Here is a 26407-nt window from a genome sequence, read left to right on the forward strand (position 1 = left end):
ACAGTGTTTCACTGTGCTTTGAATTCTTTGAGATTTACACAGCCTTCTTCATCACCCTCTATAAATGCTGAATCACTATAGGACATCTATCAAGACTTAATTCATTCACTGCCTTCAGTTCAGGAGCTGTGATTATGGGATGGTCTCTGTGTACTTTTTTCCTCCTATGCAGCAACTTAATTTTAGACTTACTGATCTAAGAACAACAGGAGATTGACTCTGGCTTTTCTTCTGTTGATACGAACAAGGATGTCCTGCTGAAGTACATGGAGATGCAGTGCTGGAAAAGTACTTGCAGTCTTTTCCACAGCTGTGTGTATTTATTGCACAGACATCTAAACATGTATCTCCATTGTCTGGCTGTCTCTGCTTTCAAACAGTAAGTTTCAAAGTTGTGAGTTGCTCTCAAGCCTGGAGCTTTCTGATTGCACAGGCTGGTTGGTCATTTTCTGCCCTATACATTGAGCTACATTAGCTTGACTCTGCTTTCCTGTTGAAATAAGTGGTGGAAATGTGGAGAATCTGAGCTAGGGATTGTGTTGGCCCTTTCAGCGTGTGCATTTTCGTGAACCTCTGAGAGCACAACTTTCATTTGGATCTTGTATCTCTAACAACAATTAGGTGTATCTCTGAAACAAATATATGTGGTTTAGACTGTGCTGAAAAAAAGGAAAAGCATCTATTTCAGCATATTATTCATGTGCAGCGAGGTACTCCTAGCAAACCACAGTTTAGCTCAGAGGAAGATGTTGTGTGAAGAGGGCTTGGACTCATTAATGAAACCAAGACCCAGAGCTCTGAATTGGCCCGCTGTCTTGCAGAAAATCCAGGGTCTCAAGAGAACCAAGCAGCTTTTTAGAGTGCTTGTGCTTTTCTGTTCATTCACAGTTTGTTTGTTAGATGTCATTTGCATGCATAGTCAAACAGTGTTTTAATTCTGTTCCATCAGTTTTTTCAAGCCAAGTTTCCCTTTGGCACACAACAGCGATACAGTTGTTCAGTTACTCAACGATTGTTAAAAGAGGCTTAGGTTAAATTCTGGAAGTTAACGAGAGAGTGGTGTGCACCAATTTGGATTATGCTTTATGAGCTAATTAAATACTTATTTACATGCTGTGTTTACTGTCCTCTATACACAGCAGTTTTTGTTTAATACTCATTTCATGTACAGGTAATTTACAGCTTATCATATCCTTGATGCGAGTGCTCTCTTCCCACCACACAAAGAGGGAGACAAATTAATATCCTTGCCTCACTTAACAATGTTCAAAGATCTTTTTCTTGGGTGAAAGAATTTTTGTAAAGCAGAATATGTTTACATCTTACCTCTTTATAATCTGTGTTGAGCAGTGGTCCTCAAAGTAAAAATAAGAGAGTTTTTAAAATGTTAGAATATAAAGTTAGTCTTGTTAAGTCTTATTTAAACATGCAAAGAGATGATCTGATTTCTAGAGGAGTTGTTTACAAAGCAGATTTGAACATAATCAGCTCCTTCTACCCTGCAATGAAAACAGAAGCCCCTGCAACCACTCATGGCCATGAGCTCCTCATCCACCATTTTAATCCAAGGATCTTCTTTCTCATCAACCAGTAACGAGCCTGCATCCCAGGCATCCCCCAGAATGTTCCCCAGGGTGTGAGCCTCCTCCTGGAGCTGCGGTTCAGCAGGACACCCAGGACTGTTGAAAATCTGGATGCCTACCAGGCATAAAATAACGCTCTTCTGTCAAAAAATACTGATGAAATGAATTAAAATTCACTTTAAAATGTCAGTGGGGATTGCTTAGCAAAACCTACACTGATGTATTTAATTTCAATGGTTTTTGAAGAGATAAAATATGGGCCATTAAAACTGGGGCTGATTGAAGTAGCAGGACATTATTTACCATGTTTCAAATGAAAGGTTCCCTGAAAGTTATTTATTAGCTTGAAGTAATGAATCTAGTTTGCAGGAATAAATGAAATCAGCAAAAGAGTTCAGTTTGGTGGAACCTTTACCAAAGGAAGGAGGTTTTAGGGAAGGAACTTGCCTTGCAGGGGTCTCATCTGCCTCTTCTAATTTGTAAAGCTAAACCCCTGCCATTTGGCCAAGTCTCATGCAGTCTTCATCACTGAATACTTAAATCATCCTCATTAACTGTTAATATTTTCCCTGCTTGCTTGTAGCAGTGTTCCCTAAGTAATTGTTATTCATTCACATTTCATTCTCTACTCTAAATATTTACAGTTTTCTTTTCAGTGTTCCTGGGGTGATTTCCCTGTGTGCATGTTCAGCTATGTAGCCCTGGTATAAAAATAAAGAAGACAATTTTAATTTGCTGGCATTTTGTAGCTTTTGTTCTACTTGCAAAGTTTAACACTGATGAGTTTTGACACACAATAGAGCCAGCCCATGTGCCTGAGCAGCTTTTTGAGGGATGCACTTCCTCTTGGCAGAGTGTGATGTGATGGGTCCCAGATGGAAGAATTACAGGGTGCAGCTGAGCTGATCTGGTGAATGGCTCTCAGGAGAGAGGTCCTGTCTCTCTGCTCACTCATGCCCTTCCCTATACATGGTCCTGCTCAGCAGAGAGATATTTGGGGTTTTGCCAGGATTGCCATGCTCCTATCTCCAGTGAGCACACATGGGGCAACTCAGCTGCATCCTGTGGGTGCACCATGATACCTCCAAGTCCAATTAGGCTGGCATTTATATACCTGATAATCTGAAGTCTCTGAGTATATATTTATTCTAAATGATTCCCCAAATTATAGCCTGTTGGGAGACTACTGAAAACTTTGAAAAAAACCTATTCCCTCTCTCATTAGTGGAATTTTTCATGCTTTAAATATGATCACAAAATTGTGTCTGGTCTAATGACAGAGTATAAAAGGTACTGGCTGTATCACTGCTTTCATAGTAACCATTGTTAAAGCGCTGAACTCTTTTGCAGGTTAATGAAATTTATCATGATGAGTCCCTGGGTGCTCACATTAACGTTGTCTTGGTGAGGATAATCCTGCTGAGCTACGGCAAGGTAAGGAAAGGTTAATTTAAGTGGAGGATATCAGTATCTGTAGACTTCATTCTTTTATGAACAGAGCAATTACTGGGGTCATGGATTTGTTTTGTATTTTAATCCATATATATTATCCTTATTAGTTTGCGACTATAAAGAACTTCCATGTTTACATACATATGTTTGTCATCTGAACTTAACATTTCAAATAATTTCAATTTCTTCTCGTTTTTCCCTGTGTCATTTGAAGTTATTGCCTAGCTCTGGCAGTCTGTCTTTTCAGATTTGTTTGGAATAGCCTATGAAACATAGAGAACATTTTAGCTCCTAAAGAAAACTCAATGTGTTCTGGTTCAACTATATGTAAGTATCAGTAAATACAAGGTCAGTTCTGCAAGATGCTGAGGGCTACGGCTTCTAAGAACTCATTTATACTTGTGCTTATTATCAGTAGAACTACACATGTGCTAAAGTTAAATGGGTGTTCTGTGGAATAGGGGCCAGAAGGCAAGAGCTCTGCAGATCAAATCTGTAATTAAAAGTATCAAGTGTTCTTTCTCTCAGTTCCTGTGGAAGGTGTTGCTCCACAGACAAAACTTAGGTAAAGAGGAATAGAATGTTAGACAGATTTCAAAAGTATTGATCTGTTCAGTACCTGTGTCCTGCTATTGCCTAGCCAACATCAGATTCCATGGAAACAGGAGCAGGACATTTAGAGTATGCTGATAACTGCTTTGGTTAAGGATATGTGATTTTGGTGCTTTCCAATGCAGCATCAGGCCCAGCTGCTCAGAGCAGTGTCAACGTCTAATGCACCTTCCTGTGACTGGAGTTGCTGGGATTTCCATGTTCATGTAGTAAGTCTGGATTCTGGATGACTCCATGTCTGCTCATGGAAGCTGCTGGAATGTTGTCAGCAAAGAGCCAGGGCAGATGGTGAAGCTCCACTGGCACTCACCAGCTTCCCCTGCTCAATACCAGCTGAGAACTTTCCTCCCTGGTGCAAATGAGGGAGCTCTCAGGTTTAGTCTGGACTCTGAAGGAGACTGATTACCTGGATACAGGTTAAATTTTTCTGTTGGAGCTTCTCCATCTGAGAATTAAACACACCAATCCATCTCTGCTTTTCCTGCAGTGATGATGACGGTGATGATGATGATGATGATGATGTAGTTATGCACTTTGGATAAGCTTAATCAGATGTATGTCCTAAAGTAAAAGGTAAAAAAAGGTCCTATTTGCCATTTTGTGATTGAAGGTTCATGGAGTGTGTAGTTAACATTGAATTACAAAATGATTGAAATATCCTTGTGATGGCTGTAATGACAAAAGTTTGATTGCAAATTGACTTACAAATCTCATACAAATCTGATGTTGCAATAGTGGTGGAAGCCAGTAGAATTAGTACCAGTCCTAGTCACTTCTTTGCAGTCCTTATTTCATGGGTATTTCATAATTGTTATGTGCTTATTATTATTAATCTTTAGCCCTATAAATCTACCTCAGTGTGAGCTCTGGTTATTTCTGCGAGTTTCCAGATGGCTACAGCAGCCATCATTCCATCTTAAGGATCTTTGTTTTCTTGTGAAGAGCAAAGCCTTGTTCATCTATAATTTGAAATTTATCAGTTTCACATTCTTTAGAGAGGAGAGTTGGGGTGCAGGACAGAAGCCACCATTTCTTGGTGGATCTTTGGCCACATCACTGCCACATTTACAGGTCTGTGTAATCTGCTTATGGATATTCTGCTTCTGGATTCTACATCCACGATCTGCAGTGGACAATGCTTTAGCTTCTGAGCTGTCCTGCTGTTTCAGTGGAATAATTCTGCTATCACAAACTTGCCCCAAAGATAATTTTTCTTACATTTCCATATCTGATTCTTGTTTACATTAAAGACAGTCTAGGGCTTTCTAAAAATAGAAAAAAGTATATATAAAATATATAATTCCAGAGCTCCTCTACTTTATGATGTGGGAACCTGCATGCCATGGCTGTATGAGAATACTTCCTTTTCTGTTCATGTTTTTGAATTTCCTGATCAGAGGACTAGTGCCAGGGAGGAGAAGGTGAGGAGATTTTTCTTTAAAGGTTTGGGATAATTTAACAGTGGAAAAGCAGAGAGAATAAGTGTATAGTTCTTATTTTCTGAACCTGTTCTGTGGAATTAGAACAAAGCCTTGAATATTTTACTATCACACCATCACTAACAATTTTTAGGAAAATATATATTCAAAATACATAGTATTAGGTAGGGTTCGTGTACAAGATAAGGCAGTGCATGAATGAAGTAGCGTGATTGCCTTCACAACATGAAAATGTTATCCCAGTCTTGTTTGAGTAAGCATTTCTTTTGAAAGCATGGAGCTAATATTTTCAGATTCATTTGCCTCACTGCAGGCAATTTATATATATTATCAAGGGTGCCATTTAAATAATCATAATAATTACATTACGGTTCTGTAATTGATGAAGTATGTACCATCAACGTCAGGTTTATGACAGCACTCTCAGCTATTGCCAATTCTCCACCCCTGAGCAGCCTTCTACTGTATTGTGGGTTTTTTCAGACAATTATATTATTTTATACAACATGTCATCTGTTGATAAGAATAATATGGACAATACTTGAGTTGCATAGCAACCAACCTTTCACTGGTTCTTGCTTGAAGGAACTCCACTCTTTCAAATGTACTTATTTTTTAATATTCTCAAACACAGGCACTGGTACATGCAGAAGTTTCAGTAATTTCAGGAATAGCATTAATTGCCCTGGTAAAATGAAAAAATGGAAGATATTCCTTAGTGATCACATGCTGAAATTACTTCAGGGATGAATTCAAAAGATCTGACATGGTTTTACTGAATTATCACTTTGTGTGAATTATCACCTCAGGACTTTGAGGGGGTGGCAGGTTGAGCCTTGCCAAGAGCTCTGGTTGGGTGGTGTGTTTGGGAAACAGAGTGTGGCTGCGTTGGGGCTGGGGTAGCTTTGCAGGACTTTGCAAGAGCTGCCAGCCCTTCCCTGACTCCTCACTTTCCTCTTAGTACTTCCAACAAATGATCTACCACAGACTGATGTGAAGGCTTCAGCTGTGCCTTGCTGCTGCCCACTCATTCATCAATCCCATCATTAGGATAGAAAAAATGTGTTCTGCAAAGGCTGTTCCATATCTGTGTTGGCTTCAGAAGCCACAATGCATTTCTCTGTGTTTTCTTGACACTGACTTCCAAAGTGACTGGCTGTTTTGATGTGATGGGATACTGCAAATAAGTAAACAGGGTACATGCAGCGCATTTTTCTTCAAATGGGAAAAAGATGAGCTGGCTCGCTTCTGCCTTTTTGACTTCAGTAGTAGGAAGATTGGTTCCAAACTTTGGCAACTGCAGATACATTTGAGATTAATATAATTCAATGTTTGTGCGAATTATTCCACTTAGACCTATTTTGGTTGTAACAGCTCTGTAATCCAGCTAGCTCTAGAATACTCAGGGAAATAAGCAAAGCAACCACGAGCACCAAGTGCAGAGGAGGTTGCAAGAGATGAGCTGAGCATGCATTTAAAAACCCTGACTGGTTATTCTAAAATTTGTTTGGAAACATTTAAATACTGAGCACTGCATAAAATCCTCTCATCGCCTCTTTGAGGTGAATGAATAAAGATTATTATTCCCATTTTACAGCTAAAAAAACAAAGATGTTAAGTGTTATTTTCCAAGGCCACACGGAAGGCCACTGGCAGGCTGGGGATAAGACCTCATAAATTCCTGGCTCCAGCCCCACACTCTGTCCACTGACAATGGTGACTCTGTGTGCAGATGAGCTGCCCTTGCACAGAGCAGAGGAAAGCACATGTTAGCTGGGATGGATGTAATTAATACAATGATTATGAAAAAACACTTGGAAAGTATTTTGCAGGGGCTGCAGGGGTTTCAATAAATGCAGCCCCCTGAGGATTTGTGAGGGTTTTTTCTTGGGAAATGTGAATGTGGCAGTGCAGGACATCTCTGAGCTCTCCCAAGTGGCCTATATTCAGCCTGGAGCAGGGTGGGATGGGCTGAGGGATGCTGGCTCTGCTCCGTGGCATCTGGAAATGCAACCAGAAGGGAGAAAAAACCCACATAAGCTGTAAACCAGAATTGGCACCAAAGCAAGTGGTTGGACTCTGACCATGTGTTAACTTGGTCACAGTGAAAGAGGAACCTGACTATCACTGCAGAGAGCCTCTCAAATAGCTTAGAGAAGGAAAGAAAACCCAAACGACTTTGAGGTGGCAGTTCAGGAAGAAGGTACTATGGGGTGGATGCCTGCAACCTCATAGGACAAGACTGTTCAACTGAGAAGGACTTTCCAATTTTGTATGTCTGAGATAATAGCAGAGCTCCTGCTGCCTTCATTTGGGACAAGACCTTACCTTCGATCTTTTCATAAAATGATTCTCTCTTTATCTCTGCCATCTGACCTTTTCATGTCTAAGCTTGATGCAAGCAGGGGAGATGTTCTTGGTTCAGCCAGGATGGAAGTGCTGGTTCAGTCTGAGTCAGGTTCATCTTTCTCTCTGCTTCCCAGAGGGCAGCCTTGGAAGCACAAATCAGGTTTATTCCTTAAATCAGTTGTTTGTCCTTATTATTTTGCTGCTGACCCTGCTGTTTCCCGGGGGATAAGGGATGAGAACCTCCACTTACCTCTGCCTGTCCAAGGAAGTTGCAGAGTTTGGCTGAGAGCACCTGTGCCTGGCAATTCAAGGAAGGTTTTTATCTGCACATGAGGGTCATGGAACAGCTGTGCTTGGAATGGACCTCTGGACATCATCTACTCCAACTGCCCTGCTCAGAGCAAGGTCACCTGGAGCAGGATGTTCAGGATTTTGTCCAGCTTGCTTTTGAATATTTCCAACAACCTCTCTGGATAACCCTTCCCAATGTTTGTCCACTCTTATGGTAAAATTACAGTAACACTCCTAAAGGCTTTTTTTTTCTTGCCCATTGCCTCTTTTCCTTTCTCTGGATACTGAGAAGACGGTCTCAGTCATCTTTATTCCCTGCACAATAGACATTTATATATGTTGAGATTTTCCTGAGCCTCCTCCAGCCTCTCCTTGTACTAGGTCACGAATGTGAGTTGAGTATCTTATTTTTCCACTGACATTGGTAGATGCAGAAGACCTGAAAGAATCAGCAGGAATCAAGCCCTGGCCTTACAAATGTGTCTGAAGATGGAGTTATTGACCCCAGCGTTTGGCTGTGTCCAGTAACCAGTTCTGCACAGGCTGAGTTGCAAGGCCAGGACCTACATATGATGTAGCATTTTGGCAGCTGTTCATATTTTTGCACTGTTTCCATATGTTTCATATGGGGATAAAGAGATATTGCCCCTCCTGTTTTTCATCTGGGTGAATTGTTGAATCCCCTTATTTATATATTAGACTCAGAGCTTATAATTTCCCAGTGTGTTTTGTTGGGACCTTGAAGAATGTGGAGCTGGCTGATAGCATAAACAGTGCTTTGTATTCCTGATCTGCTTACATTTCTACAGAATTAGAGACTGAAAAATGTTTACAAACTGCTGCCATAAGAAAGCTTTACAAATCCTTTGAATGCAAAATGACAGTTTGCTGAATGAGCTATTTTTGTTATTTTGGTTACCATGGACATTCAATAATTGTATTTATTTGTCTTTTGCTTGTCTTGTTCAGGATGAGAGAAGAATATAGAAGTTCTAATCCAATATCCAATGAACAATAGAAGTGCCAAGTAGAAGCAATGTAAACAGTGTGTTTTGCAGAGACTTTATACATTCAGGAAGGGAAAGTCATATGTTAAATTGTTTCCTGAATGTGCACTGCTGTAATCCAACTTTTCCTACAATAGTTTGAAGCCTGTCATGTTAAGAGTATTTCTGCTCATCCTGGAGCTACTGAAGAGCTGCAAAGCCTCCTCTGTTGGTTCTCTTGGAGCACCACCTAATGGATGAGTTAGGGAAGGTCCCAAGCTTCTGACCAGTTTAAATTTCAGATGTTCTTGTCATCAAGTACCTGCTCATCATCACTTTTGCAAAGTTGTACCCAGTGATGCCAATTATCAGATAAAAAACACAGTTGTTTAAGAGGAGCTGCCATTCCGTGTGTGACACTAGTGTGTCTTTCACATGGGTTGGCAGCTTGAACATTCTTGAAAGGTTTGGGTAGAATATAGACTAAATTTGCAGTTTTCTTCTAAGATAATTTTGATATTGTTAAAGAAAAAAAAAAAAGTTATACATTTCTTCCTTGCCTCACAATCTCCACAAATATTTGAAGGACTTTCCAGTCAGCTTCATGAATGACTTCTTCTTCAGTGTGTTCATATGAGGGAACTGATAACTTCCCAAAGGATAAGACAGATAGCAAAGAAGGTTCAGAGACCTCTCTGGCTTTCAACCATTCCTTATTGCCCTGCTTTGCCTCTTAGTTGCAACTCACTTGTCTTCCATTTTTATTTAGGGTGGTGTTGGGGTGTTTTGTTTTGTTTTGATTTGATTTTTGGGGTTTTTGCTGCTTCCATCTAAGAAGGAAGGGAGTGGAGAAGAAATGAAGGCGGAATCAAAAAAAGGAAGGAAAATGTGCAGCAGTGGTAGATACTGAGTTTCCCAGAGAAAAGGCCTAGGCTAGTTCTGTAGGGCAGACTGTCCTCGTCACCCTCTGTGGTGTCTCCTCGCCTGGGGGATGTTTTCCCAGCTGAGCCCTTTCCACTTCTTATCCAACATCTCCATCTGTTTCCATCAGCAGTTCACAGATTTTTTGCTTTTCTTGCTGCAAGAAGGAAAGTTTCTCTTTCCATTGGCAGTTTTCCTGCTGATCAGCTGAGTAATGCTCTCCACAGGCCTGCTGTCCTGCTTGGAAAGAGGTCCTTCCCAGCCAGGTCGGAGCTCCCAGCCAGCTGCAGGACCTGCGAGTTCCTGGCAGTGTGGGCCCTTTGCTAGCCAAGAGTAACACCTACACCTCTTCTCCAGTGCAGCCTGCTGGCCCCTAGACATCCCCTGTGTGACAAAGAGGGATTTTACCTTTCAGCCTTTATTACTACACACAGCTCGTCTCTTTTCCTCTTTCTCATTTGCTTTGTCCATTTAATAAGGGATTGGGCTCTGATGAAAGCCCACATTGACTTCCAAAAGAAAATATTATTAAGTGTTATCTGATATCTCTGCAAGAGCAATTTTTGGACAACATCCTTCTAAAACATATGACATCTGCCCTATCTACTAACAAGCTCTGCGTGGTCCCATGATCTCCTAAGTTCCTTTCTTCAGGACAGCAGCATGTATCTGTAAAGGCAAGGCAGCTGGAAAAGTGGGTAAAATTCTATATATAAAGGCATACCTGGCTTAGGAAACCTTTGATCCAAAGACCACTGGGGCCTTGGAGGTTCTTTGGAGGGAAATACTACCTTTAATTCCCTTCCCTGGCCATACCAGTGGCCTACTGTGAGGACCATGGCGTTCAAAGTTCTTTGGTCTCAGCCAGTGCAGTTGCAGAGCACAGTGAGTTTGACTCATTGTCAGACTGATGGCCATGCAATATTTGCTGTTGGCACTGTAGAAGCCTTTCTAATCTGAAAGTCTTTGGCAAAATGCGGAAAGTGGATGTTCAAGTGAAATTTGCTAGGAATCAAGTGGATTTCTCTTTTCAGGCTGCTGAGCCTGAATCCCTTGTCTTTCCAGTGAGGAAAGACAAGGGATTCATGACAAGGTGATTTGAGTGCTCAGTGGACTTGGAGTGCTCAGCAGACAGAGTGACTTTTTCTTCTCATTCTTTGAAGTCCTCCTCACATACAGGACCTCAGCTTGCTACTTACATTTGTAGCACATGAACACTCAAAATAGTTGACTTCCTACTGGCTGTCTTGTTTCCCAAGAAGAAGAAGTGAGACTCAGTGTTATGATGTTAAAATTGTGTCATTGGCAAAAGAGTTGGTTCAGCTGGAACACGTTTTATAGGACTTGTGTGTTCTCAGTTTCCCCTTTTATGTAAAAGAGGTTATTTCCTTCTCCCTATTGTGTTGGATGCAAAAGCCCCACAATGCTCCACATTAACCAGTTGGTTCAACTTCATTTGCTGGAAGACAAACTCTAAAATTAGCGTTTTGATAAGCAAGCATTGAGGCTCTCTTGGACTGAGCCTGTGGTTTTGCTCTTGGAATGGACTTCAGAATACAGTGAGAGAGTTGTTGACGCATGGCAGATGCCAGTGCAGTGCCTGAACCACGGGAGCTGCTGGTTTGCTGTGCCAGACTGGTCTGGCTTCTGGCAGACTCGATGTTAATCAGAGGAGCGCTGGAACCTGCTCTTTTAGTTCATTCAGAGACAAATATTTTGCTTTTGTGATGGACTCCACTGACAAGGGATTGATTTAGCGGGCAGGAAAGAGATGACAGAGGAAAGCTATAAAGCAGTGGTTATTAGGAAATAATTGATGTTTTATTTTCTATGCTTTTTTGCTGATCATGCAAATTCAAGACTTCTTTGCAAATAATTGGATACCCTTAAACAAAGCATATGTTGATAGGATGTGTGTTTTCATTGTTTTCTGATCAATGTGTCTTAAATGATGTGATTTTTCATTCAGTAGAATGTACACAAGGAGGTCATTATGAAATAAGGAAGTATTAGCAAACATCAGAAAATATTAGAAAACTAGAGGTTTCTCAGCTTCATTTTACAGCATTCTTTACTTTCGAGTCTTGCAGTAAGACTTTTTTATTGATCTCCTTCAAGGAATTGATCTTTTTTGTGCAGTATTGGAGAAATAAGAGTGAAAGTGACATAGATAAGTTTTATGTTTGTTTGCTTGTTTGTTTGTTTTACTGCTGATGGATGTTATTAAAGACGTCAGCCAGAGTCAAACCCTGTTTAACTGACTAGGATTTTTGCTTGAAGAGTCAAGATTTTGCCCAGTATTAGCGACTCAAAGTTTGTTTAAGTATGTTCTTATAAATATACAAAGATTCAATAAAGGCACCACAACTGTCCCACCATGTAAAATGCAGTTATTAGTTCAATTTCCAAGGGAATTATGGCTGGAAGCAGTATGATCCAACACAAGATTATATTACAACTTTTTTATTCCACAGTGGTATCAGAATCCAAACTGTGCCTCTATTTGGTTTATAAATTTGTTTTTATGAACATTTGCAGAATTGTAATATCTTAGTTTTGCCAAAATCAGACCTCAGTTTGGCAACATTTCTTTTATCAATTCCAGTTGTTCTTCCACAACCCTTTGAGGATTTTCTTTTTCATGTAGTCAATACTCTATGTACTCCATCATGAATTCAATTAGAGGACACGTCAAATACATCTGTATTTAAACATGAATTGTATTACTTCTCTCTTATTTTTGGCTTAGGCTAAGTTTTGCTCTACATTAAGTATTTTGGAATCACAAATGCTTGCAGTACAGTATAGCATCTAAACTGTAGTGGTTTTTGTTATGATTACAGTGTTGCCATGGTAATATAATTTTTGCAAATGAAAAGCCAAGGTTCACATCTGTAGCTCTTACAAATCCTGGAAGGCCTGGGACAGGTCAGTTAGTCATACATTTTCTAGTATCCCACATAAAATAAGCTTTCTAAAGCCTTAGCAGTGTACAGTATCAAGCACAATTAGCTGGGAACTCTTAAAAAAGCACTACTGAAAAAAAAAAAAAAAGAAAAAAAAAAGAGGCAAATGTAATAGTTGGATTTTAAAATACCTTTCTCTTCCTTGCTCAAGAGAGCTGTCCTTTGCACCCCACCTAACACATCAGCTCACTGGAGCCAGCCAAGCTGTGTCAGTTTACCACCCATGGAACATGTGGTTTACGTGGAGAATGGCATCCCACAGTGGGAAGCTGTGTTCTACCTTCTGAATGATCTTCAGATGAGTAATGGGATAAAGAACATGCAATTTAAAAGACAGTGGCTGAGAAAGTCCATTTCTGGAAGTAATGATTCAAGTACAGCTGAAAAAGTACACTTTTGCACCAACAGAGCACCCAGGAGTGTGCCAAGTTCTGGCAGAACAGCCTAAACAGCTCTGTTTCATGACAAAAGCAGCTGATGAACAGGACAGGGTGCTGGCTCTCTGCAGTTGTCGTGACAGGCTTTGCTTGGCCATAAGGCATTGATCTTCCCCACACTGGGTCTGTCTCTCCAGGTCGAGACCTGCTGGTTCCAAAAGGGACAAGGGCTCCATCAGGAACTCTATATCCAGACTGGAAGTGACAGTAAAGAGACGATAAAGTGATGTAAACTGGTACCATGGTGGCATAGAAATAATACGAGTCAACAGCCCAGTATCAGTTTTGTCATTAAAATATGCATCTTTTTATTTCTAGTCTATTTTTACTTTTATTATATTTTAGATCTCATTAAATGCACAAATAACAATCTAACCATGAACTTTAGCTATTTTCTTGCTTTCTTGGTCCAGTAAAATTTGTTTCTGAAGTGTGAGTGTCTCTTAATTAAGAACAAATTTGTAATGGAAATGGGATGCTTAGTCAAGTGCCTGAAAAAGTTGGGAAAACAATTGCCCATGCTTTTAATAAATAAGTCTTGATGTCTGGTTTTTTTCCCTGTGTGACTGCAGTCTATGAGTCTGATAGAGATTGGGAACCCCTCACAAAGTCTGGAGAACGTGTGTCGCTGGGCCTACTTGCAACAGAAACCCGACTCTGGGCATGCGGAGTATCATGACCACGCCATCTTCCTCACCAGGCAGGATTTTGGTCCATCAGGCATGCAAGGTGTGTCTGGGTTTGTTTTGTGTGTGCATTCATTACTGAGCCAGCCTAGTCATGTAAAGTTTAATTGTATAACTTTTGCTGAGCTGTGCTCAATGTTTTCTTTCCCCATGAGCTCTGTGTTGGGCCGTTTTCAGTTGTAATTGCTTCACTTATAATTTTATCCTTTCTTACTGATTACCTATTGGATAATTTGTGTTCTTACTGAAGCCAAGAAAATGGGATCCATATGTAAACAATACTGAAAATGCCCAAAGATTAAAGAATAGATTTCGTGTTTAAAAAGTTCCAAATCTGTTGCTGTGTTACAGCTGAATTGCAAGAAATGTTATAGAGAGGTCTGGAACAGCAGGGCCAAACGCTGTCCATGTTTTCCTTTTTTCAGAACTCTGGCTCCTGTGAGATCAGGTTTTTCACCAGAGGGGAGACATCCCAGAACTTTCACATTCATTTTGAGTTGGCCAGAGCTGCTGTCAACACAGGGCTGGGGCTCCGCTCCCTGAGGGCTGGTGCTGGGCTCCTCCACACAGCAGCATGTGATGTCCTTCGCCTCTGTTGCCTTATGCACTTAGAAAAGGCAATTGCAGGGCAGTCCAGGAGGTGACAAGAATTTTCTTGATGAGCCAGGAAGTTTTAATTTGTTCAACAGGCTGGTTTCATCTGTTTCACAGATGAAGGAGCACATTGTTAAATGTTAAGGGGCAGAGGTCTTGAGGCGACCACTTCAGCTATACTTGTGTGACAGCAAAGGACAGATGCTCACCCTGGAGCTTCCCACCACATTGATTTTTCTTTACTTGTTCATTTTCTGAAACACTTGGTGTTTCTCACAGGCTATGCTCCCGTCACTGGGATGTGCCATCCTGTCCGAAGCTGCACTCTCAACCATGAAGATGGTTTTTCATCTGCATTTGTGGTGGCTCATGAAACTGGACATGTGTGAGTACAACTGGACAGCTGTGTTGTACCTTAAATGGGTTTTGGTACAGACAAATGCTGATGACATTGGGCAGATGCAATTGATGCTAAGAAACAATATTTAGGGTTAGCTCTTGTTTCAGGTCTCAACTCTAACAAAGTTTTCTTTACGATCTTAAGTAAGATTTATATTTTGGGATTTTCAAATGGGAAAAAGGAGCTAATACTGAATTACCTTCCAGGGCTTCTGTGGGACTAGATTAAATGATGTATTGTAGTCTCCTGGTGGAAATGTAAATAATAAAGAAATATGAATTCACTGAGTCAGTGCAAGTATTCTTGCAAGCAATTCATACTAAATAAGCACATAATCTGTATATGTTACTGCTGATAAAGGAAACAATACTGTATAGAAACAAGGCACCAAGCACTGCAGTTACAACTGTTCTATATATCTCATATAAAAAATGCAATCATTTTACCTATTGATGTGATTTGAACCAATGCCTGGGCAGCAGTTGTCAAAGCTCTGGTTTCTTCCAGATCTTTTTAGTTTCTTTGTTTTCCCTGCAGAGAACTCCCACTGATTTCCCATTTCTCTTTGGTAGAATAACAGTTACCAGAAGGTTTTTTCTGAACAGTTTCTCTCTATTCTGTTTTCCCTAAGAAAGCCTGCAGGCCCTTTCTCTTCCTTTAAACAATAAAGTGCCAAAATTTATTGAAATCACCATAAACAGATCTTAGTTAGGGACACCTATTTGAGTCTCAGATAGTATTTGATTCCCAAATTTTTGAATTAGGAACAAAAAGAGAACAGTGTGAGCTTTAAAAGAGACACCACTTCAGAAAGTTTGCAATACCTCAAGTCATATTCAGCCCCAATCTGTTAATTTGGTTTAACTGTGGATAGATACTGCCCACATTAGTCCAATAGTCTTTATTAAAAATGCAACATAAGATCCTAACAAAGGAAAGGAGAAAATATATTCATAGTAAAGCCAAAAAGAAATTTTAGAGTGTCTGTAACTTTGGGTAATTTTCTAGAAAGCATCCACCACCTTCCAGGCTGTTTGACATTTAAACAATGTGGGATTGCTCCTGGGCAACAGCAGCAGCTTGTCTGAACTAGCTTTCTGTGGGGTGTCTTTCCTTTTTTCCGTGCAAAGAACTTGTCTGCTATTGCAAAATACTTCTAATTAAGCTAAGGTGTGGGTTTTTTAAGAAGTTTTATATAAAGTCCTGAATAGCTCCAGATTAGAGCCTGGGTACATTTCTGTTAGTATTCCTGGAGAGTGGGCACGCTCAGTAATTCACAAATGGATTCACATTTAGCTGCAGTAGTTCACAAATGTGCATGTGGACAGAAGTCCAAAAAAGGTATTTTTAGGTTTTTTCGAAAGTGGGTTAGGCTAATGGCATACAAGTACTCTCAGGGATCAATCCTTCCATGTGGGAATCACTCCAGAGCAGCTCTTTAGCTTCAGCCTCACCCTGTCGTATTCCTCATGACCTGGCTCATGTGGACACGGGCCGTGGGACTGGAGAGCCTTGCTGTCAGCAAGCACTGGTGATGGGGAGGGGGCAGCTCTGGGGGGCTCAGAGCTCACCCACGACGTCACCGCTGTGTCTCTCGTGCGCAGTTTAGGAATGGAGCACGACGGCCAAGGGAACCGCTGTGGGGACGAGGTCCGGCTGGGCAGCATCATGGCCCCCCTGGTGCAGGCCGCCTTCCACCGCTTCCACTGGTCCCGCTGCAGCCAGCAGGAGCTGAACCGCTACCTCCAGTGAGTACTGCTCAGCAGCCGCTGCCCTTCCACGGGGCAGCACGGGAGAACCGTTCTGCCGCTCGCCTTCAGTTTGATGGCAGTCCGCTCTGAGTTACCCTCATTTCATTTACATCTCTTCATTTTCTGGACATTGGGGGACGCTGTATTTGCTGTCCTCTCAGGGCTGATGGAAGGCACTGTTTTTAGTCTCATTGCTGAATTTCCTCCCTCGCTCCTACTCTAACCTCTAGCTGAAGGCTGCCTTGGCTACCCAGCAGCGTCGTGTCTGTCTTGCCATTTGTTGCTTATGATACCTGTCTGTGACAAGACAGTGCTGCCTAGAGAGGAAAATCTGCCCTTTAAGTGCTCAGGGCTTTTCTTGACTTTAGTAGCTATCTAAAGAGCGCATGGTTCTAGAATTAGTTCTTCAGCTCCTAATTTTTCTTTCAGTACCTTTTATACAGCTTCATCCGTGCCCCTTGCCTTCCTTTTTGGACCTGACGCTTCAGGCATTAGACCTGTTTGGGAGTTCCCCGACAAATTCTGTTGTTTATGACCTTTTGTTTGCTCCTTACAGAAAAAAACTCTCCCCTTGTTATGTGTAAGTTGTAAGAAAAATATGGGAAAGCTACTACCATAACCAGCAAAAGCTGAAAATGAGCAGAAAATAAGTGTGGCAAAATACATGAAGTAAACATGAGTCAGTACTTTTGTCAGTATTTTTATTACTGTAGATATCTTAGGTGTGGCAATAAGGAATAAAAACATTCTTAGGGAAATGTGATTGTTTCAATTAGCAAGATCCTCCAGAGCTTTAGCCATTAAATAAAAGTCATCTGGCTTAGAGGGCTGCTTTGCGTTCTTTAAAGTACAACTATTTTTAAAATGTCTTATAACAAAGCAGAACGACAGTTTGCTTTGAAGTAAATCTAACCTCAAAATTCTGCTTTCAGCTATTGGTAACTTCAAGGCAACCTTAATGATTTCCAGGATAAGCTCGTGTATGGTGTCCTCATGTCTGTTAAATAACTGGGAGACATTTTCAGAGATCCTGTGGACTCTGCTGGTGTTGTGAATCAACCAATACTTACACTGTGTTAACCATCTGGTGGTACTAGCTTCAGTCCTTTGTGCTGGCATGACTTGGTCAGATGTAATTCTACAGGGTGTCCTCACTCCTTAGGAGCAGAGGAGAAGCTTCCACGTTGATCACACAGCAAGGAAACTTAGTTTAAACTAAGTTTAGTTTTATGGATGGAGTTGGGAGCGATCAGGAGAAGCAGAGAGAGGGAATAAACCTGAGTGAATCTGCCAATGAGTCACTGCTTCTCAGGGAGGACACAGGGAAACTGTAAGTTCAGTGGTGTTCTGGGCTGGTTACTCTGGCCTCTGCTTTTGAAACCTCCCTTGAAAGACAGCTGCAGGCAGCAAGAAATTCCACAAATGGAAAATTAATTAAACTTTCTTTTCTTCTTGGTCTCATGTGGATTCTTCCTTTGATTCCTTTCTCATACGGAACCTGTAGACTGATAGAAATTTACCTGCAAGCTAAATGGAAATTACAGTGGAAGGGCTTCAAAAAATATATGTAGAATCCATTGAAGGTGAATATGACATGCTAAAGTGAATGTGAGTGTAATTGCAATATTAGCTGCTCTTCAGGGCCAGCATCTGAGAAATTGTAGGCTCTATTTTGTTTGGAACAAAACACCAATGAAACCACAAACACTGTGCAAGCCTCACAGCCCCATCTGTTCCTGTAATTTTTGCCTGTTGCAGTTCCTACGATTGTCTGCGGGATGATCCCTTCGAACATGACTGGCCTTCCCTTCCACAGCTGCCAGGGATTCACTACTCCATGAATGAGCAGTGCCGATTTGACTTTGGTCTGGGATACATGATGTGCACAGCTGTGAGTACTTAACTTTAGCTTCTGATAGCTCTCATCCAGCAGTGGTCTAAGTGTCTCTGAAATGTCCTTAATAGGGACAGCATAGTGAAGCCCACAAGGAAAGATGTCATGCCCTCTTAGCTGTGAGCAAGGATTAACAACTGACTGTTGACATATATCTTATTCTAAAAATCTCTTGGTTTGGTATTTTTTGATTTAGCTGGAGTTACAGAAGTAATTATTGCGTAGTTTCATAAATATCTGTAGTTGTCAAGCAAACAAACTTAGTGTGTTATTGAGCCTCCTCTTGCTGGCAGGCAGTTATTTTGCTACAAAACTCCCACCCGGATGTGAAGGAGATGGATTTGCTGCCACATCTTGTAGTGCTAGCACAGGGTAGCATGCTTTTATGATTCAATTTTATGGAAAGTGTGATGCATTTTGATACCTTGCAAGAGAAAATAGGCATGACAGCGAGTAAAGCAACTTGTAAGGGCTCTTGACATGGTTGGCTGTCGTGTATGAGGAAAACAAGAGGCAAAGTCTAAAGTTAAAGCAAGGCAAGATTAGTGCAATTCTCAGTGGACTGGCCTCAGAAAATAGTCTTCTGCAGCAGGACTGTGCCTCCCACATCCAACTCCTCAAGTAGAACAAAATATTAAATGGAAAGAGATGTTTTCAGCTGCTGGCAGCTGCTGACACGTAACATTTCTGCTTTCATTCCCATATGCAGGAATATATGTGCTGAGCATTTTCCCTAGATAACGAATGAGAACCTTTAGAGCTTCAGCTCTAGTACTGTGTCTTGACACAATTCCCTCTGACGCTGCCTTGGAAGAATGTCCCAGCCAAGGAAAATCTTTTCTTACAGCCATCCTCCAGAGCCTGAAACATGGAGGCTTTCTATTCTTCTTTGTTCAGAATAGCCAAAAGCATCCAGACATCATGATTTAGTATGTTTTGTGGTGGGTGGTTCCCATCCTCTCCTATAGAAGCCTTTGCATTGTAGGTAAAATGTTGATTTATTCATTGCTTGGGGACCAGATCTCAAATTTCCATCCCCCTAAGGGGATTACAGCAGCTGAGCTAAAGTCTGAGCAAGTCATTTCCATCTCCCATGGGTGCACAAGGATTTTTTGCTTTGTTTGCCAAATGAAGCAGCCCTGTTTGGAGAAGCTGTAAAAGGCAGCATGTGTCTCACTGCCTGAGGAAACTGGTTGGTCACTTGTGTTAAACTATTTTTGCCTGACTTTATTCCGTTGCATGCAGATGGGATCTCGTCTCAGAGTCGTGATTCTGTATGCTCAAATATTCAATCCACAGACATCACGGTGTTCCTCAGGAATCAGCGCTAACAGCTGACATTTTATACCTGGGAAAGGAACCCCCCATCTGCAGCTTCTGTTGCAATTTCCAGTGGGAGCTCTCTCAAAGCATCATCCACTCTGATTTTTTCCCTGTGTTCCAGTTCCGTACGTTTGATCCCTGCAAGCAGCTGTGGTGTAGCCACCCCGAGAACCCCTATTTCTGCAAAACAAAGAAAGGGCCTCCGCTGGATGGGACCATGTGCGCGCCAGGGAAGGTGAGAGCTGGGGCCCTGTGTACCCATGTGCCCATGTGTGTTTGTGTGCAGCTGGGGATGTTCCCCTCAAAATCAACAGAAATTAGAGAAGAGACTGTCTGGAGAACCTGAGGTTTGCTGAGATGCAGGGCGAACTCCTGAGTGCAAGTGAAGTGCTGAACATTAGCTCAGTTGGTTAGAGCATGATGCTAATAGCACATGAGTTTGATCCCTGTCGGGGCCATTCACTCAGAGTTGGACTTGATGATCCTTGTGGTCACATCCAACTCAGAATATTGTGTGATTCTGAGCAGTGTGAGGGGAGGACATGGGGTGAGGACTGGCGTGTCCTTCATGGCCACTCTGGGACCATTCAACCCCATCCTCAGGCAGGTCATGACAGTATCTGCCCCACGCAAGTCTCTGTGACAAAGCCAAAAATGGGGAAATTTCCGCTCTCCTACGACTCTTCTGAGGTCAGGATGTTGTGCTTGGATCAGCAGTGTTGCTGTGGTGCTGCCTGGCCTCCCCCGTGCGGGGCTGCAGTGGGGGCTGGAGACACAGCCAAGCCACGGCCGCTGGAGCTTCCCAGCGGGAAAGGACGGATGTGGGAGTTGAGTGCCAGCTCGAGAGAAGCCACATGACAGCACAGAGGGACTGTGAGCAGAGAAGGGCAGGTCCGTGGAGGTGGATTTGCTGGTTTGATGAGAGCCCAGGGAGGCACGAGGAGCAGTGGAGGGACGGTGTGAGGTGACAGAGGCTCAGAGCGCTCTGGCTGCTCAGCCACCACGCTGGAGCTGCTCCCAGCCCCAGCTATCCTCTGTGGAGATCACACTCTGCTCACAGTGGGTCTGAACTCCAAGTCCTTTGAAGTCTGATGAAAAAAACCTGGCTTCTCTGGGCTTTGGATGCAGTGACTGAGGGGGAGAGGAAGATGTCGCTACTTGGAAAGGTTTTTTTACAACCCAATGCATGACATCATTTATGCGATAAATGAACCATGTTAGCAGCTGCTGTTATGGTTTGAAAAGTCTTTTTTATGAAAACATTATGTTAAATTAATTCCCCAGCAAGCCATGCTCTCTGCAAACCACTCCCTTCTGGTTTTCTCTTCTTTAAATTATTCCTGTTATAAAAGCTTTGTTTCTTATTAAAAAAACTCCTATGAAATTAAAAAAAAAAAAAATAGGTTGCAATCCAAAATTTTGGACAATTCATTTAGATACACTTTTCTTTGTCTTGATTTTTATATTACAAATATTCATGACCCCACACTGAAAAATACAGTTATATTCCATTTTGTTGCATCACTCTCTTCCCTGAGCTATTCATTCATATTAGTATTTGAACAGAAATGAGGAGAAAAAAGGAATTTGTAACCCTACAGTTAAGGATCTGTCAGTGCTTTCATTATAAACAGTTTGTCAGGATATTATGCAACTCAGCTGTAAAAATTTTCTTTGGACTGGAACTTGGGATCCAAGGCTTCAGCAAGCTGTGCAGACAGCCAGGCTTTTGAGCTCAGCAGAGATGCAAGAGAGTATGTGCACATTCTGAAGTTTCAGTAGATGATAGGACTCTGACTGTTTTATTCTCAAGGGAGCTGTCCCAGTTTTTTGATAAATAAAGTTGCCGCCACCTTCCAGAAGAACCTGAGAAAATGATGTAAAATGAAAACCATTTTATTAGATAAGGCTCAGCAGTCTGAACTAAATGTTTTGGGTTTTTTTAAAATAGTGTGATATGGGAAGGTTATATAGCTGACTTTATATATCTGAGCTCAGCGTTTGACCAGTGTATTTATTAGACGTTGGTGTTTTTAATACAGGTACATCAGATCAATGCTTTTACATCTGTTCCTTTCCTTTTTGTCCTTGATTTTGCCTTCCCCTTCACTCTCTTCACCAACTGGGACAATACCAGAGGCTCTTGCCTGAATGCACAGGGCTGTAAAATGCATTTATTGCCCAAATCTGGGATTCAGTTGCTGTGGGGCAGCTTCCTTTCAGGTACATCTCCCAGTATACCTCATCAGCACTTGAGAAAAAGGAAAATAATTTCAAACATGATCTCTTATTTTCTTTGGAATCATGCCAGAAAAGAAAAGCACAGAAACATAAGCAATTAAAGATACTGATTGAGAAAGGTTCATTTGTTTCCCACCTTAGAAACTTGCAGTTTTCATGATTTTGTACCACTAATTCCCAGGGCCTATTTTAAGCTCAGACCAATCACAACACTGCTGATGTCTCACAGAAACATCCTGGCTTTGCTGCAGCTGAGGGGACCGGATGCCAGAAATGAAAGTGGTGCTGGGGAGGCAAACAGGGCGCGTGGATATCCTCACCTAGGACTGGTGTTCACACAACTGATAACTGATCCCAAATTTAGCAAGATGCCATTGAGGAGAATCCAGCCCAGCTGCCTCCTTCCTGACTGATGGTCAAAGGGCAGGAGCAGCCATGTGGGAGACATGAAATCTGTAGCATATTTTCGGCAGGCAGGATGGTAAGGGGCATGTGTCTGCACCCCCAGGATGTGTCCTGCACCCAGCACTGACCTTTTGAAAGGCAAGATGAGGCTTTCTAATGCTGTGTTTCTATTTCTAATTCTAATTTCTAATGTCTATATGTGTGCATATATGTGTGCAGATAAGTGTATATTTATGTAAATGTTTGTAAGCTGTTCTGTGCCTATGGGTATTTGAACTAAGTTGCCAAAAGAGTGAGGTTCTGCCATTTTGAAAACTTCTTAATAAGTCTTCTTGTGCAAATGGAGATACTGAGCGACCATTAGGTTAATTGGCAGCAAACTAATAATTTACTGGGTTTAAAGATTAAAAATTAACACAATATCCTGGAGCTTCCCAGTCAGAAAAAAAACCCTTTTATTTTGACAGTATCCTAAAGGAAATAAAATAATTTATATTGCTCCCAGCTTTATTTTTAAAACCATGTTGCGTTTTCAATAGCAAGAGGGAAGTTTCTATCAGTTTTGTGAGGTTTTGATGATGCAGCCCCTTGCAATGGTGAAATTACCTTCCATGAAATAACTCCAGTGTGTAAAGTTAAGCAAATGGAGGTTCAGAGTCTTACTGTGGAGTCAAAGACACTCCAAAAATTGCTATAGTAAACCATGCAGACAAGACATAACTGTGCAAAGCTTAACTCTGCCCGGCATTCTGTAGATTGAAAGAAAACATATGCTGCCAGCTGATAATTTATTTACTTGTATACAATTCTGTCAGCTCTAACATTAGCCTCAGGCGTCTGAATCCAGGCAAACTTCAGAAATCTATCATCAGTTTTTGTTATTCCATTTTTTAAAGCTATTACTCTTCTGGGGAGACATTTATGTCGACTGAAGTAGCTAACTGCTCTCCACAGGGTAGAAATAAAACCCAGAGTCAGTCACGCAGGGAGATCACATGCTTGAGTCCATCTGCTTGCTGCAGTGACTAACATCAAGGTTTGCACCACCTGAGCCTCCTTTTTTTTCTTTTCTTGGAGAGAGGTAAGAACCTGGTAGCTGCCCCTGCCAACCAAGCTGATGTTGCTCTTGGATTTGGCTTCTGTGCCAAGGATCCAGCACAAACCTAGCAGGTCTTCTCTTTGCTTGCACTGTGCTAATGAGATGATCTGAGTAAAACTTGGAATGATTTTTTACTCTGTCAGGAAAGGAAGGGAATGATTAAATATTGAAATAAATAGATATTTTGAGAAGAAAAATGGACCAAGAAAAAAGGTTTCTGAAAACACTAATGTGTACTCAAAGCAATCCAGTTAATTTCCCACTGAGAAAGCTGACCTCAGCTTCTCTCAGAGACAGGAGACAGATGGGCGAGTGTGTGCCCTGTTAGTCACCACAGAAACAGGAAGAATACTTGATTCTCCACTGAAGAAACTTTTACTGCCTCAGAGTAGTCCTCGGTGTTGGAACTTCCACTTCATCCCTTGCAACTAATTACTCTCAAACAGATGGAGCAGAGCGGGCCGGCTTGTGTGTGATGGGGAATACAAATAAGTAAGTAAACTCCTCCTGATGGGACTTCAGGAAAGTGAGGAGAACTGAGCACCCCCAGCTATGGTGCAGTATGAGGGGGTACTTAGTAGATACTGGAGCATCAAGTGAGGAGATCAGAGAGGTGCCCATTGCTGCCCAATATAAAATAGTTACAGACACCTACAGATGATCTTCAAGTCTTTTCTTGGAAAATTGACTTGCAGATGTGTTAAGCCCACAGGAACACACTGGCTCTCTTTTTGGCATCCACAGCAGTTGTTTCAAAGAACTGCTGAAAACAGCAGTGGAATGTTTTACTGCAAGAAATTTAAGCTCCCTGTCCTGGAAATTGCACTTGTTTTGGACCGCCCTGTTTTCCAGAAAAATAGGCAAGACTGCAAGAAGTCATCTTGTCTTCACCTAAGAAAACAATTTGCATTTACCCAATTTTTTCTCATTTAAAAAAAAAAAAGCTTTAATTTGCTTCATTCTTTAAGTGAAACCCCGTGTTTATGAAGGAAATAGTGCTTGAAATTGGCTCTTTTCCACCTCATTATGTAGTTAATGTAGTCGCAATAGAAAGGCTTTAACTTCCATTCTTACACTGGAGATGGATCTGTCTTTGGTTTTACCTTCTTATGCATTTTCTTGCACGGATCTGCACAGAGTAAGATTCCTTAGTGAATCATTTTGTTTTCTGTAGGCTCCTTTCTTTTAATCCACAAAAAAAGGCAGAGCTGGGAATGACTCATTTTACACAAATGCTTCTCTCCTAATAGCTCTGCCTCAGCTTCCCAACAATCAGCATCTGACCAGCTTCCCCACAAAATATCAGTGCTGCTCTTCCCTGTACACAGCAGAGTCAATAACACTTTTCCATATTTGCCTTCCAGTTCAAGGACCAGTCTCAATGTCAGAGAGGAGGTCTATTAGAGGTTGTTACAAAACTACATCCTGCTATTCCTGACTAAAACAGGGGAAAAGAGGCTGGGAAACAGTGTCATCACGTCTCTCCCTCTCCTCCATGAGTCCAAGCACTGGATTCTGGATCATCACATAATGAACTTAGGCTAAATGGCTCCTGAAATGGATTTGGTCACTGCTGTGGAACTTACACCTGAGCGATGCAGCAGCCTGATAAAAGGATGTGTGAGCAAGCACCGATCAGGAGCTGTCACGTCACATCTGCTTCCAAGCCTGGCTGAAATGTCTATTGACAAACTGAAACTTTGCCAGCTTCCCCCGCATCACTGAATGGTCCCCTGGCTGCGCAGGGCCCCACGACTCAAACTGTTTGTTCAAACAAACTTCTCTAAAGCCATAAGTAAACAGTCCCTGAAGGGTACAGCCCTGTGCTTCTAAACCAAAAAAAGCAAAGGACATATTAGCATTTTGCATTTCTTTCATGCTTTGCTGAATTATCTCTTGTCCTGTCAAACTTCTAAGAAAAATGCCCATTACAGCTCTGGAGCAGGATTGGTATAATTGGCTTTGTGGTAACACATCTATTTCATAGGTTTTGACTTCAAATATCTGAAGTCATGGGAAAGAAAAAGATAGTTGAAACCTAATTTCTACTCTCTCTTCTACTCCTTGTCCAACCAAATCAACCCCAAAATAAATTGCATAAATAAGGAGCCAGTCACTGAGCAGATTAGTGAATCAGTAAGCTGTGCCTTGTCACCATTCTGCTAACAATTCTCTCTTTAAATTCAGCATTATTAATGATTATCCTTCACTTTTAGATTTGTCTTCCAGATCACTAATCACTCTATGCTCAAGAATGCTCTCCTGTTATGTATCTTCTGATTTTGTTTTTGCTGGCAGCATGCATTTAGCCATATGCTTGTCTTGTGCAGCCTGCCAAATTCCTGCGTTCCAGGGCTTGTTAAGCTGTGTAAAATGTTGTTGTTGACTTGAATGTTAAGGAAAGTAAGTGACTGATTTCACTTGTTGTTGCAGCCATCTGTGCTCCTGAGCCAGAGCTCTCGTCCCAGCAGTAACGGTTAACGCAGACAAACTGTGACAGTCTCATGCAAAGTCGTTTGTTTGCTGGAATATATTTTCCAGCACCCGCACTTCATCAGTAGACTTTTATGAAGGCAGAAATAGTACTGAAAGGGGCCAGAATCTTGTGATCCTTGAGAAGAATTCTTTCTGACTCCAGCTGAGAAAAAATTCCTTGATTAGGGACTGGAGAAATTGGTGGAAAGGCATTGAAAGGTTTCTTTAACAAGAGATGACAGAAGAGATGATCAGTACTGGAGCTATGAAGGCTCTTAAAGAAATAAAATAAATACCTTATTGGGTTGGCGAATGTAGCAAATTCTATGTTTCAGCTGCTGTAGAATGACTGTATTAAAAACCAGGTAAAAGAAAGGAGAAAGTGTGGTAGGGTGTGATGATCTGTGCAGCTGTAGGAATGTCCAGGGCTGTCCCTAAGGAATGCCTCCTGGTTTTTTGGTCTGGTTTGTCATGAGATCTCCAGGGAGACACTGTAGAAATTC

General features: G+C 41.5%; 1 protein-coding gene across 1 annotated transcript in view; it reads left to right on the plus strand.

Annotated features, from left to right (window-relative positions):
- ADAMTS2 (ADAM metallopeptidase with thrombospondin type 1 motif 2) overlaps positions 1-26407 on the plus strand; it is a 175022-nt gene that overhangs the window by 123114 nt on the left and 25501 nt on the right. The window contains exons 5-10 of the mRNA XM_058848948.1: positions 2934-3017; positions 13609-13765; positions 14596-14701; positions 16321-16464; positions 18226-18358; positions 19806-19919. Coding sequence (XP_058704931.1) covers positions 2934-3017; positions 13609-13765; positions 14596-14701; positions 16321-16464; positions 18226-18358; positions 19806-19919 — 738 coding nt within the window. The remainder of the gene's footprint in view (positions 1-2933; positions 3018-13608; positions 13766-14595; positions 14702-16320; positions 16465-18225; positions 18359-19805; positions 19920-26407) is intronic.

Source organism: Poecile atricapillus, chromosome 13, assembly GCF_030490865.1.
Source record: "Poecile atricapillus isolate bPoeAtr1 chromosome 13, bPoeAtr1.hap1, whole genome shotgun sequence".
Taxonomy (NCBI): Eukaryota; Metazoa; Chordata; class Aves; order Passeriformes; family Paridae; genus Poecile; species Poecile atricapillus.